Below are 13901 nucleotides of genomic sequence, written 5' to 3'. Positions count from 1 at the left end.
CTGACAGACCATGGGGCGGCCTTCTCTCAGATTCAGGTCGGAAGAACACTTGCTCGTATTCTGTACTAAAATTCAAGGCATGTTTTCAACCATATATAAAAACACCCCAGAATTAACAAGAAAAAAGAAAAACCAGTAGAAAATGGGCAATAAGACCTGAGCAGTCACCCTTCTGGTGGAGGGGATGCCGATGGAGACGGTCACTGGTGACAAGAGAAACGCAGGACAGCCACGGTGCACATGTGGACACCGTCCAAGTGGAGGGTCAGAGCACACGCAGGTTGCTCGGTACCTGACACCAGGTAGCAGGACCTGGGGGCCACTACTACGGGCTGCCGGCGGGGACAAATCATCCAGCCCTGGGGAAACACTCATAGGCATCAGCCTATAAAGCTGGACCTCACACCTCCAGCTCCCAGCAATTCTGCTCAGGCCCATACCCAGGAGAAACCCTGCCTGTGTTCCGGACATGACCAGAGGTTCTGGAGGGTCAGCTCTAATGGCAGGTGGAGACCTCCGAATACTCGCTGATAGGACCAGTGGGTCTCAGGACTCCTTCAGTCCCTTAAAAAGGCCTGGGGAACAAAGAGCTTTGTGGGGTTATCTTTGGTCTTTGCCATGTTAGACTTTAACCGAGAACAAGCTTAACTGATGACAAATAGGTCATGTGGCCAATGATTCAGGAACGTGACAGGGCCCGTGTCCCCGAGAGCCAGGGAAAGTCCAGGCTCAGGACACAAATCCAGTGGGAAACACGTTTTCGTGTTTCTGAAATCGATTTATGAGAGAAACCAGATTCTTCGAATCATAGTATTTGGGGTTTCAGGGTCTCCGAGAGGCTCTGTTTTATTGCCACGACCAGTTCAGAGCTCCTTGGAGGGTCTGTGGCACTGTGGTCAGTGCTTGGAGGCCCCGGGGTGGCTCGGCGCCCACCCCTTCCAGATCTGCTCCCACCCGTGATGCCCGAAGCTTGTGCACAGCTCTGGATAAAGCTCTGGGGTAAACTCCTGGGTTTATTTTCATATTCACACGGCAGGACATACTGACAGGAGGGTGGGTTTCCTACAGGAGGATGGGACATGGCAGTCGGAGCTCTGCCACGCCGGGGCCACGACCAAGGACTCGAGCACAGTCTGTGAGCAACTGCCTGACCGGGACCGATGGGTAGGGGTGGGTGATGGCAGGAGGCGTGCTGAGGGTCCCCTGCGGGGGGTAGGCCTGGCCCTGCGGCCACCTCGAGGGTCAGCCTTGTCCCTCACCTTGCAGAGGCACCAAGCAAAGGCTCCATGCCCCAGCGCTCCTGAGAGCTGGATGGGACCGAATCCAGCAGGATTCCAACGGGAAGTGGGGGCAGGCCCACCTGGGCTGCTTGATTTGTCCTGAAGGGATGCAGACGTGGGAGATGCCTCTTTGTCAAAGGCAGAGCCCCAGGGAGGAGGCGGTTGACACGCCCCTGACACACCTCTGCATCCTGAGCACTTGCAACTATTTTATTTACAACACTGAAAATAACACACCTACTGTGTCCTGAACAAAGAAATGAGTGAAAATTTCTCTCGTGTTTTAAGAAGCAAGTTCCACTCGTGGAATTCAGCGCCTGCTAGGGCTGGCACTTGTGCAGCAGGCCAGCAGTGGCCAGCGGGGACCTCAGCGTGGGGAGCCCTGGTCCCTGGGGCCCGGGGGGGTACCCACTTCCCATCCACACTGTGGCACTTCGGTCAGAAGAGGCCCCTGCTCAGGGGCTGCAGCCTGGTCCCTGTGTGCCCGCTCAGCTCCTCGAGAGCCTGCTTCTCCTTCTGGTACATCTGAAAGAAAGGGGTGGAAACAGCTCCAGATTGGCCCAGAGGCCTGGCCTCCTCGGGCCCTGGGGTTCCCTCCCTGAGGCCCGGGGCCTCCCATGCAGCCCAAGGCAGGCCGCGGTCCCAGTGCACAGGGAGCACCGACGTGCTGCCCGGTGGCGTGTGAACCCCGGAGCCAGCAGGGGGCTGGGGCTGGGTGCTGAGGCGGTGGTCTCGTGGATGAAGAGGAGTGCCTGCCTGGGTCGCAGGAGAAGGGGCCAGACTGGGTGGCCCGGGCCTGAAAGCACCGGAGGGGTGTGTGAGGACGGCCCCCCGGGGAAAGGGCAGGGCGGTGGGGGGGGGGGGAGCGTGCTGGAGGCTTTCCTGAGATGCTGCCGGCGGGCGTGTGGGAAGCAGCGGGGCTGTGGAGGGGAGCCAGGCGGCCACAGCAGGGCTGGGGGTGGGGGAGGCGAGGCGGAGCCAGGGTGTGGCTGGTGTGGACCCAGCAGCCTAGGAAGGCTGGGGGGGAGGCCCGCTGCCCGGAGACTACCTTGTTAAGGAAAATATGCTTTTCTTCTATGCTGTTCAGGGAACCCGTCTGATTACGAATATAATTCGAGTTAATAAAACACAATACAGTGCATCTACCAACACAGACCTTCATAGACAGAGTAAACACGGGCAGCCTTCCAGGCGACAAACTGACAGAACTTTACCCAACAGGTCTGGATCAGACACCTGCACGCTCTAAATCCTGTTTCCATTGACAAGTACCATCCCAATGTCTCTTGTAAAGGTTTTTTAACTTTAAGCCATTTGAATTTTATAGAATTTACAGAATGTAGTGTCTCTCCTCAGACCTTTCTTTCAACAGTGAATAAATAACGCAGTTAACAGCATTTAGAGAGTCCAATATTTAAGACAAACACTGTGAGTCTTTTTTATAAAGCAGGCATTATAAGTTCCTTATTTCACTGCATTTCTCCATTTGGTTTTCATACTTGACTGCAAGGGGCAGGTGGTGCAGCCCTGGTTCCTGGGGCCTCGGGCTGCAATGCCCCCTGTGTGTGTGCTGGGGACAGGTGATGGCTCCTACCTTCCGCCACTCGGCCTCCGTGCTGTGTGTGAAGCCCAGCAGGTGACAGAGCCCGTGGGTGGCAGTCACCTGTCAGAACAATTAAGAAGCTGCCTCAGGGGGTGGTCAGGACCAAGCCACGAGCCAGGGAGGAGGAGGAGGAAGAGGAGGAGGAGGAGGAAGTCAGGGAGAGCTCAGTGGATGCCTGGTGGGAGGTTAGGAAGCCTCCTCTGGGCCCAGGCAGTGCTGTGGGCAGGTAGTGAGGTCACATGGGTGGGGTTTGGGGAGCAGCAGTAGGCCTGGCCCCTGTGGCAGGATGTGAAGATCATGATCTCCTCTGGGGTGGGGTAGGGAAGGGGCAGAAGGGTGGGTAGCTGTGGAGACATGGAGGACCAGGGCAGGGGAAGGGGGAAGTTACCCCGGGCTGTTAGAAGGTGCCAACGTGCAGCTGGGCACCAGCTGGGAGGACAGTGGCTTGGCCTGGCCCTGTGCCGGGGGATGAGGGCCCTAGGAGTGTGGGCTGGCCCTCCGCTGGGGGTAAGAGAATCCTCAGGGGATGTGGGGAGTGGAAGAGGTCCACAACTGCCCCCCAGCCCAGAGCCCCCAGGGGTGCACAGCTGCTGGCCACAGAGGTCCCAGAGCTGAGACCTGTGCTGACTAGTCCTGTCTATGCTGCAGTTGCCCCAACTCCCAGGGAGAAAGCACACCCTCCTCCTGGCAGCACCCTGACGCCTGAGCACAGGGCGTCTCGCCGGGAAGCTCTACGCTCTGCTTCAAGCCTCGGAAGCACTAGGCTCCCCCAAGATGATAACTCAGGGTGTGGCTGTTCGGCCAAAGGAAAACACCTCAATTGAATCCACAGGAACGTTAAAACACGACTCAATCACACACCGCTTTTCAGAACACTCCCACCACCCTGCGTGGCACCAAGCTGAGGAGACAGATCTGAAGGTCCTGGAGGCCAGAATCCTGCCTGCTTCGGGCAGTTCAGTAAGAAGCTCATGCAGCAGGTCCGAGCTGGCTAAACACAGCCTGCTGATCTCCAGAGGTAAAGCTAAGAACAAGGCCACTTTTGGGGCTCCCTCTCCTCAGCTGTACACATAGCTGCTCCCTGTCCTCTCCCCTCACCCAGTGGTGCCACGGGGCACGCAGACCCCACGGCCCAGGCTCTCCTCTCTGAGGGATGGTGAGAGGGTGCTGCCCCTGCCTGTGGGTCTCCCCCAGTGACCTCTGTCCTACATGAGGACGATGGTGTGTATGCCCGTGTCGCCTCCACCTCTTCTCACGGCCTGGGTGGAGGACATCAGCCTTTGCTTTGCCAATCAGGATCTGTCATTTCAGCACTTACAGTCAGGATATCATAGTAATCTTCATTTTCTTGGCAGTGCTGGAAGATATACTCCACTCCCAGGAAAATGTCTCCTAAATTATAGTCATCTGGAAAATCAGGCTGGGGAATTTCGCCTGCTTTCAGATTCTGAAAATGAGGAAACACACATTTGGAGAACACGACCTCAGAACACTAACCGACCACAGGCCTACAGATTTCACCCCGAAAGACCCTGTGTCACTAGTCCCAAGGCAGACAAGTCGGGAACCGTGGCAGAGACGCTACACACGACTGACTGAAGATGTTCCCACCCTGTCAAACGAACCTTCCATTTCTTTCCTCCTTCCTAAGGCACAACCACCCAGCTCCCTAACTTCCAAGGAGCTAAATCACCACATCGATACAAGCTTACATTTCTGTTTTTTCCAGTTGTTGTTTTGTCCTAAACAAATACTCTTTCTCATTTTCCCACATAAAGACCATAAAGACCAGTCCATTCAGTTGAGGCCTGTTCACACTAAGCCAGTCACGTATGGTTTGATACTTCGGGTGTTAATATTTTTACTTCCTATCAGGGAAAATGATAAGTGGATACTTTAATACAGTTTTATACTACACAGTGAACATTTTATTTTCTTTCCATTTATTTCCTTAGGTGTGACACTAGTGGGTTAAACAGTAATCAAGATTTACTTCAAGTAAACTGCCAGACTGCCTTCCAAAAGGGCTGCCCCAGTTTACGCTGCTACTAACAGTGTGGGGAGCTTAGCGTGGATCAGTCACAGAACGTAGGCAGTGACCTGATACATGTCACGTATTTGTGTAAAATATTCACCCAATTCTGTCCTTTTATTCTCAGAGTTATTTAAGAGTTTTCAATGCATACATATGCCTTATTGAATCACACTTACAACTGCAGAAGCACTTTCTCTTTAATTCACTGGTACAGAACGCGGGGTCAGGGGGGCAATCACCTCCCCTCCTCCAGCGACAGGATCTGATCAATAGGGGATGGTCACACGGTACTCTCTCCTTTTGTGTGTATTTGAAATTTTTCCAAGTAAAACTTAAAATCATGTCTGTGGTATAATTAACAGGGATTTACAGAGGAAGGCAGGCCAGACAGGAACAGGAAAACAGCTTTTACCTCGTGAAATGGAAAGGAAAGCACATCTGTTGGGGTATTTTTGTCTCTGTAGATTCTATTAATCTGCTGAATCTTTCTGTTGTCGACACAGACGACCCCCAGGTCGAAGCGCTGCACCCCCAGGGCTCTCCGCACCGCCTGCACCTTCTCGCGGAGCCGCGCCCGCCTCAGGGGCACCGCCCGCTGCAGGTTCCTCAGCACCAAGCTCATCGCGGCCGGAGCCACCGCGCCCTAGAAAAGGCAGACAAATCAGAAAGCCATCCTAAGTTCTGTAGAAACCCCCGCGCACACACACTCAATTCATCTTGTGTGGTGGAATTCGTGGAAAAACGTCATGGAATGTGCCTTTCACTATAAGGAAGCCATAACACGGAAGGACGTGAACAGGCCGTGGAGTCAGGCGCGCCAGACAGACGTCAACAGCCACTAGGAAACCGGGGCGGCGGGGAGCAAAGGGCCAACGGTGAAGGGGTGCGGGTGGGGGCGGGGAGGGGGGCGCCCCGCCCCGTCGGCTCCGGGCCGCCCGCGGGGAACACCCGCCACCCCTCTTTGGGGAGGAGGAACTTACCGGGCGGAAGCCGGCTGGGCCGGGCCTGGACGCCGCGTACCGGAAGCTCCGCCGCCGCCGCCCGGCCAGAGAGCGGAACCCGAGCGCGTCGGGCCCCAGGCGCGGGACGGACCGGAAGTGGGGCCGCCTAGCTTTCTCTCGCTGCGCGCAGTGAAGCGGTGAGTCTGGCTGCCGCGGTCTTTGCGTGCGGCTCCGGCTCGGCGCCAAGGGGCCTTGGGACGGCGGGCGGCGGCGTCCCTGAGCCGGACGGTGAGCGCGGCGTGGGGCCCGGGCGGGCGGAGGTCTCCCCCTTTCCCGCCGCCGCGCCCGTGTCGCTGACGGAGTGGGGGCCGGGGGTGCGGGGCCAGGGGCGCCGGGAGGACACTGCGGGCGCGCGGGGGAACACAACGGGTGCGGGGTCACCCACCGCGCCGCCCGAGGTTTGGATTGCGCTGTGCCGGTGCCCCTGTCCCGCGGCGGTCTGGGGTGGGGCAGCCTCTCTGCGTGAGCACTCTTGTTCTTCAAGCCAGCTCCTGGGAGTAATGGCCCGCGTGTAAAAACGCAAATTATTTGTCTGTAAAGAGTATTTGGTGCTCTGGTTACTGCGAGAAAAATTAGACGGGAGGAAACACTGAAACACTAATGTTCTAATAGTGTTGCATTCTAATTCTGGCTGTTGAGATTGAAAGACGTCAGAAACCGCCTGTCTTTAAGTTGAAAAGAGTAACGGCTTGTATTTTCATATTGCTATTTGAGGTTTTCCGTGAATTTACCGATTCAGTAAAATGTTTTGAATTTTTGTTTTTAGTTTTAAGCGATCATGCTTTAAAGCTCCGTAACAAAGTAATTTATTTGTACCAACTTCTACCCCGCACTCAAAACCAAACCAAAACAAAACAAAACAACCCCACCAGTTGGCTCTCAGAAAATAAGAATACTTAGCCCTTTGCTTTACCTGACATGTGATTAAAAATTCTTTTCTTGGTCTTCCAGCACTACATAGCTGTGATGGTCTGAATTTTTGTCTTTCAGCTTTTTGTGAAGATGAGGGGGAGCGCCCTAGCTGAACAGATCGTTTGAGGAAGGGGACTGTTTTTCTGTGCGTTTTATTTATTACCTTCCAATAATTGGATCAGAAGATGAATCCAGCTAATCCTTTCAGTGGGCAGCAGCCTAGTGCTTTTCCACCATCTTCCAGTAGTTCCATAGGGACGTTTCAAGCTAAGCCACCATTTCGGTTTGGTCAGCCCTCTCTTTTTGGACAAAACAATACATTATCTGGGAAGAGCTCAGGATTTTCACAGGTGTCCAGCTTTCCAGCATCTTCTGGACAAAGTCCTTCTTCTTCAGTGCAAACATTAGGATTCTCCCAAACCTCAAATGTTGGACTCTTTTCTGGACTTGAACACATTCCGGCCTTTGTAGCTACCTCTGGGCCTTCAAGTTCATCTGTGTCTGGAAACCCAGGATTTAGTTTTAAATCACCCAACCTTGGAGCATTCCCAAGTACTTCTACTTTTGGACCAGAGACTGGAGAAATAGCAAGCTCTGGTTTTGGGAAAACAGAATTTAGCTTTAAACCTCTGGAAAATTCAGTGTTCAGACCAATATTGGGGGCTGAATCCGAGCCAGCAAAAACACAGAACCAAATTACTTCCGGATTTTTTACATTTTCCCACCCAGTCAGTAGTGGACCTGGGGGACTGGCCCCATTTTGTTTTTCTCAGGTGACAAGTAGTTCAGCCAACAATTCAGATTTTACCTTTTCAAAACCAGGTAATAATAATTCATCATCATCTGCCTTTACTCCTGCTTTGTCAAGTCAAAATGTGGAGGAAGAGAAGAGAGGCCCAAAATCACTATTTGGAAGTTCTAATAGTGGCTTTACTAGCTTCCCCATATCTTCTTCAGGGTCCTTGGGTGAACCCTTCCCAGTTAGCAAAACAGGTGTCAGACAAGGATGCGAAGAAGCTGTTTCCCAAATGGAGCCACTTCCCAGCCTCATGAAAGGACTGAAAAGGAAGGAGGACCAGGATCGGTCCCCAAGGAGGCACGGTCATGATGCGGCAGAAGATTTGGACCCTCTGTTGAGGGGCGATCATCCTCCAGATAAACGACCCGTCCGCTTGAATCGACCCCGGGGAGGCACTTTGTTCGGTCGGACAATACAGGATGTCTTCAAAAGCAATAAAGAAGTAGGTCGTCTGGGCAACAAGGAATCTAAAAAGGAAACTGGCTGTGCTGAGTCTGGGGAAAATGACCACTTGGCCGTCCCAGGAGGCAGTCAGTCTGTCCTGGCACCTTCCCGGCTTCCAGGTGTGAATAAAGAGGAAGAAACTGAAAGTAGAGATAAAAAAGAAGGTGCGCTCTAAAAATGTACAAAATACAGTAAATCCTGCTGGCAAGTTCTTGGTAAATTTCCCTGGGTGTTAGTTTGAATTTCGTAGTAAACCCCCTGTAAACATTAGGGATCCTAACATACCATAGGATCTCAGAGCAGGTCTTACATCCATGAAAATTTCCTTTGCTCTTACCTGGTTGATGCCTCCTGTTGTTTGAAAACATTGCATCTGATACACATCTGTGCCCGTTCTCTGATCCCCTAGATTCTCTACGAGGAACTCCTGGCCGTCAGAGTAAAAGAAGTGAGAGCACAGACAGTCTTGGGGGCTTGTCTCCTGAAGTCACAGCGATCCAGTGCAAGAACATCCCTGACTATCTCAATGACAGAACCACTCTGGAGAACCACTTTGGCAAAATTGCTAAAGTGCAGCGCATCTATACCAGGCGCAGCAAAAAGCTTGCAGTGGTGTATTTTTTTGATCATGTGAGTACTCCGACAAAGTTCATGTGAGTGAAAAAAGTGGCAAAGTTAGAGTGAACTTTGTCACTTTAAAACCCGTTTTTTAAAATCTATCAGTTATTTGCTTGCTAGAATTTAGAAAAGTACTCTAATGTCTTAATTTAGACTGGAATAGCACTATTTATTTCATAAATTAGAGTCATTTGTGGAAAGCTTGCAGTCCCCACTGAATGCAGTGTTCTAGAAATGCTGGGTGAATGATTCCCGCGAAGTCAGATTTCTCTAAAGCACATGGGAGTGTCCCTGTAACCACATAGCACTTTTTCAGACTTGAGTTTTCTTGTTTTGTTTTTGATTTTGTTTTATGTGGTCATAGTATATGACGACTGTAAACATTCAGAACAATACAGAAAAGGTAAAATCTTCTTGTAATCCCATCCTCCAGAGAGAACTGCTGTTAATCGTTTATATACCTTGACTTTAAATTTGTGTATATGCATATATACACATAACACATTGGTTGTAGGGTGTACACTTACATGAGCTGCTCACATTATGTAGCTTTATATATTTTGTTATTTTTTCTGAATATCCTTGTGGGGAAAAATTACGTTCTATAAAAATTTAGAAAGCATGTTTTCATACTTTTTTAAATGATAGAAGTATTACCTGTCAACATAGGGAAAAAACCCAGAAAGTCCTATGGCAGGGGGCACAAAATCACCCATAGTTCTATCCTCTAAGATATCAACTATGAAGATTATGGTAGACGTCTTTGTAAATTTATAGTCACGTTGTTTTTACACAAATGGGATCACAACCACATACACCGTTTGGTAACCTCTTCATGTGGTGATCTTTAGTAGCTTCTGAAATCCATGAACGGTGTAGATGAGAATGGGGTTCTAAAGTGCTACATGGCATTCTATCCTGTTTACCTACTTGGCTAACTTTCTGTTTGTGGACATTTTTGTGCATATATTTCTGAATATATCTTTTGTTTAAATTCCTGAGAGTGGAAGTTCTGTGCCAAAATATATGTGCAGTTTTAGGGGTTTTGCTATTTATTCTCTTCTGTTGATTTTTTTTTAATTTAGCAGCATTAATTACATTCACAATGTTATACAGCCATCACAGTATCTAGTTCCAGAACTTTTTCATCTTCTCAAACAGAAACTCTGTAACCATTAAGCCTCTCATCTACTTTTTAGCTCTATGAATTTGCCTGTTCTAGATACTTCAGATAAGTGGAATCATGCAATATTTGTCCTTTTGTGTCTGGCTTATTTCAGTTAGCATAATGTCTTCAAGGTTCATTCATGTGGTTATATTTCATTCCTTTATTCCATTGTATGGGTGTCACCACATTTTGTTTATCTAGTCATCTGTCTGTGGATGTGGGTTGTCTCCACCTTTTGTGTATTGTGAATAATGGCGCCATGAATATGGTGTGCAAATGTCTCCTCAAGACGCTGCTTCCAGTTCTGTCGGGTTTATACTTAGGAGTAGAATTGCTGGGTCGTACAGCAATCCTCATTTTTTTAAACTTATTTTCTAGCTATTGCAATGTGCTTTTTTTCCAGCTGGACCCTAAAAAAATACATTAAAAAATAAAATATATAAATACATTGTCATTGTAAGCAGTTCATTGATAATGGAAAGTTGAGGTCCTTCATCACCCCCATCTCTCCCGTTAGAGCAAGCACCATTATCTAGCGTGGTGAGTGTTTTCCTAAGCTTTTTCATAGGTACATCTATATGTATACTAACATATAGTTGGTTTTGTGTATGTATATTTTATGATAAATTGTACCCCATGTGTGTCATTCTGCAGCTTCCTTTTGGGTTTAAGTGACTTGGCAGTCTTTCTGTTCCCATACAGGAAGTCAGCTGGTGAGACTCATCTCACCAAATGCCAGTAAGGCCAAGTTTATGGGTTCTATCACAGTAAAGTGGTTAATTTCGAAAAGGAGAAGGGCAAATACATGCTTGTGAGATAGGCAAGGTAGGTGAGGGCTGTGGCTGCCGCGGCTGAAGGCGGATGGTGTGGTCAGAACATGTGGCTGGCAGAGGTGTAGCTCCGCTGTATAGAATTCTGCTAATTGCATTTGAGAGCTTCATTTCCTTTGGCCTCCTGATGTCCTCGTACTTTGTGTTGTGGACTGTTTTCCAGGCATCTGCAGCCCTAGCTAGGAAGAAGGGGAAAGGTTTGCATAAGGATATGGCCATCTTCTGGCACAAGAAAAAAACAGGTGAGTTTTCAGTTGATCTTTGCACAGTCTCTGCTGCTTTGTGTGCAAGGCCTTCGAGCTTTGAGTGGGGTGGGGGTGGGGTGGGGTTGCCTTGTAATATTTCCTTGGGATCCTTTGTAACATCCTGTCACAATTACAATATTACTTTTTCAAGAAAAAGTAAAGTCCAGTGTCAAGTGACTTGTGATATCATAAACTCTGTTCTGACTCTTGTGTCCTCAGGTCCCAACAAGAAACCCTTTTCCCTCAAGGAGAAGCAGCCAGGTGACGGTGACGCTGGCCCGGGCACCGAGGACACACCTTTTCAGCACTCCCCTCTTGGCAAGCCCGTGGCCAGGGCTGCAGCCGGCAGCCTGAATAAAAGGTGTGGCTGGTCCTTCTGAATGCCTGTGTTTTACAGGGCAAGTGGGTTCTGTGACTTCTACTGTCACTAAACAGGAGGGATTTCCTAGCCATCATGACAGAGCATGAAAGGGAAGTGGGTGATATGCTGACACCTAAGTAGGGGCTGAAGGATGGGAAGAGGGCCTGCGGAAGGAGAAGAGGGAGGTGGCCCTGAAGAGGCCCGGGCCCCTCAACTCCCTCAGTCCCACAGCCCACGCAGTTGCTGTCTTGCAGCCCGTCTGATGTATACATGTATAGGCAATCACTTTTCCCCTTAAAACGTGTAATTGGCTGTAAACCACGTGTTCCTAATAATCGTTATAACTGTGCAGCCGTGTGCACAGCTCTCAGGCCAGGTCTGGCACTCAGTGTGCACTTCAGAGACCTCCCAGTGTGTGTGGAGCCTCTGTCCCCAAAGGCTCCTCCCTCCCTCCCTCCCCTTGGCTCGTGGCCTCAGACTCCTGTGTGACCTCACCTTCCTTTTCACATCAGGCCTGCTTCTGTTCAATCCTTCTTCACATATTTTGGTCAATGTATAGTTTTCCTCACGTTTTGCACATTTTGGTCAATATAGTTTTCCTCACGTTTTGCAGTCAACAGTTTAGTTGCGGATTTGCTTTTGTGTTTTCCATTCCTTACATCTTCTTTGACGTTCAAGTTCATGGAATGTTGAAAGCCAGCTAGAAAATGGGGAAGCTGACAGAGAACGCCCGGTTCTTTTTAGTACATGCTTCTACTGAAGGGGAGCTGTATATGAAAACGTGTAGGCATGGTATTTCCTCATGGTGTTAAAACGTTCTTTTATTCCACTCTTAGTTTCATTGCTTAGAGATAGAAATCTACAGGTAATTCATTTCAGCTGTTTAAATGGGCGCATCTCACTTTTGAAGAACACGAATTATGCGCAGTATGAGTAACGCCTTCACGGTCATCGCCAGCGTCGTCAAGGCCGCCTGTCTTCAGCGCTGGGCTTCCCAGCTGTAGAGGAGCAGGGTATCTTGGAGGATAAGGGAGGTGTTCGGATGTGGAAATGATCCGAATGCCTGATGGACACACAGCTCTTAGCATGTCATCTTCCCTGTAGCTCTCCAGTGAAGAAGCCGAGTCTTCTGAAGCCCCCTCAATTTGAGGGAGACCCGTTTGACGAGGGCTCCGAGGGCTCCGAGGGTCTTGGGCCGTGTGTGTCGTCTCTCAGTGCCCTGATAGGTACTGTGGCTGAGACATCCGAGGAGAAGTACCGCCTGCTTGACCAGAGGGACAGAGTCATGCGGCAAGGTACGGGGCTGCGTCTCGGCTGAGGCGGTCTTCTCGGGAGCCATGAGGGAAGGGGTGACCTCCGTCTGTGGGCTCCACTGCCGTTGAGTCTGCACGTATGATCTCTATTGCTTTCTAGTCTCCTGAGGCAGTGAATAGTGCAGATGTGTTTGTAATGTAATTTTATTTTCGGAAGAAAGCCAACCATTGATCCACGCTAGATTAAATAATTTAAAAGGGCAGTTTTTAGATATTGACAAAGCACACATTAAAAAAATTACAACTTCCTATTTAACAGAAATCACCACAAATAAAACTACAAAAGATATCAATCCAGGGGAAAAATCTGTAGCTCATCACAGACAAAGGGCTGATTTCCCAGATACAGAAAGTCCTGTAGAGTCAGTATGAAAAAGACCAAATCCAGTAGAAAAACGAGTAAGATCTGAGAGGTTCAGAAAAGGAAGTGTCAAGAGCTGTTGGGACTTCCCTGGTGGTCCAGTGGTTAGGACTCGCTTTCACTGCCGAGGGCCTGGGTTCAATCCCTGGTCGGGGAACTAAGATCCCGCAAGCTGCTCGGTGTGGCCGAAAAAAAAAAAAAGAGTTGGCTCTTAAACATGGAAAATAAAAATGGAAAGATGCAGATGCTCTCGGTCCGTCACACAGCATCAAGAGATTGAGAGACGCAAACCACACCCGCTAGGGCGGCATCTCCCCATCGGGCCCCAGCGCTGCATCCTTGTGCAGGCTGCTCCGGAGGAGACAAGTTGGCAGTGTCTTCAGGCTTGGGGACACTCACGCCTTTGACCCAGAATTCCACTTCCAGGAGTGCGTCCCACAGACTGCCCCACGTGTGTGCGATTCACTCACAAGGTTGTTTGTGATGACAAGAGATTGGAAACTGACTGTCCATACAGTGGGATTCTAAATAGCCTGAAAGAAGACTGGGGATTCTTTATGGAAAAATGATCAGTATTTATTGTGAAGTGGAAAAAGCAAGGCGTGGGAAATGTCTACCAGTTGTGTACAGAAAAGGGGGAAGTGTGTGTGTGTCCGTAAATACGTAAGCGTACTTGCTTATGTGTGTGTAAAAGTCATGGAGGTGAGAAAGGATCTCTCACGCTGATGGTCAGGACGGGGGAGCAAGGGGCGGGGGGCGTCCAGTCTTGGACATTGTTACACCTTTGGAATGTTGAACCACACGAATGTATTTAAAACCTACTCAAAAAGCAAGTGTCCTATTAACACTAAGCAGTATGTGCAGTGACCAAAAATAAAACAGCACGTGTACCCTTCTTTGCAAAGTTTTTTCAAAAGTAAGTTTAACCTGT

The 13901-nt window shown here is 49.7% G+C and overlaps 2 protein-coding genes across 5 annotated transcripts in view; one reads left to right on the top strand and one right to left on the bottom strand.

Moving 5' to 3' along the window:
* Nucleotides 1-1476: 1476 nt before the first annotated feature.
* YBEY (ybeY metalloendoribonuclease) lies at nt 1477-6007 on the bottom strand. 2 transcript variants are annotated; one of them, XM_082460018.1, is made up of 5 exons: nt 5899-6007; nt 5331-5561; nt 4202-4330; nt 2875-2943; nt 1477-1805 (listed from the first exon to the last, which is right to left on the bottom strand). In XM_082460018.1, the coding sequence occupies exons 2-5, from the start codon at nt 5538-5540 to the stop codon at nt 1719-1721; spliced, it is 495 nt and encodes a 164-aa protein (XP_082316144.1). In that variant the 5' UTR covers nt 5541-5561; nt 5899-6007; the 3' UTR covers nt 1477-1718. The 2 variants fall into 2 exon arrangements, with proteins under 2 accessions (XP_082316144.1, XP_082316145.1); XM_082460019.1 differs by lacking the exon at nt 2875-2943.
* Nucleotides 5924-13901, top strand: part of MCM3AP (minichromosome maintenance complex component 3 associated protein) — a 42105-nt gene continuing 34127 nt past the window's right edge. The window contains exons 1-6 of one of the 3 annotated variants that reach the window (XM_082460010.1): nt 5924-6056; nt 6910-8238; nt 8484-8704; nt 10854-10932; nt 11155-11296; nt 12401-12591. In XM_082460010.1, the coding sequence (XP_082316136.1) occupies nt 7017-8238; nt 8484-8704; nt 10854-10932; nt 11155-11296; nt 12401-12591 (1855 nt within the window). In that variant the 5' untranslated portion in view covers nt 5924-6056; nt 6910-7016. Of the gene's footprint in view, nt 6148-6909; nt 8239-8483; nt 8705-10853; nt 10933-11154; nt 11297-12400; nt 12592-13901 lie in introns of all 3 variants that reach the window. The other 2 variants (XM_082460011.1, XM_082460009.1) reach the window with 2 other exon arrangements.

This window comes from Balaenoptera physalus (genome assembly GCF_965194825.1).
Source record: "Balaenoptera physalus genome assembly, chromosome: 4".
Lineage (NCBI taxonomy): Eukaryota > Metazoa > Chordata > Mammalia > Artiodactyla > Balaenopteridae > Balaenoptera > Balaenoptera physalus.
Note: the sequence above shows the minus strand (reverse complement) of the source record. Positions and strands in the feature narration are given on the sequence as shown.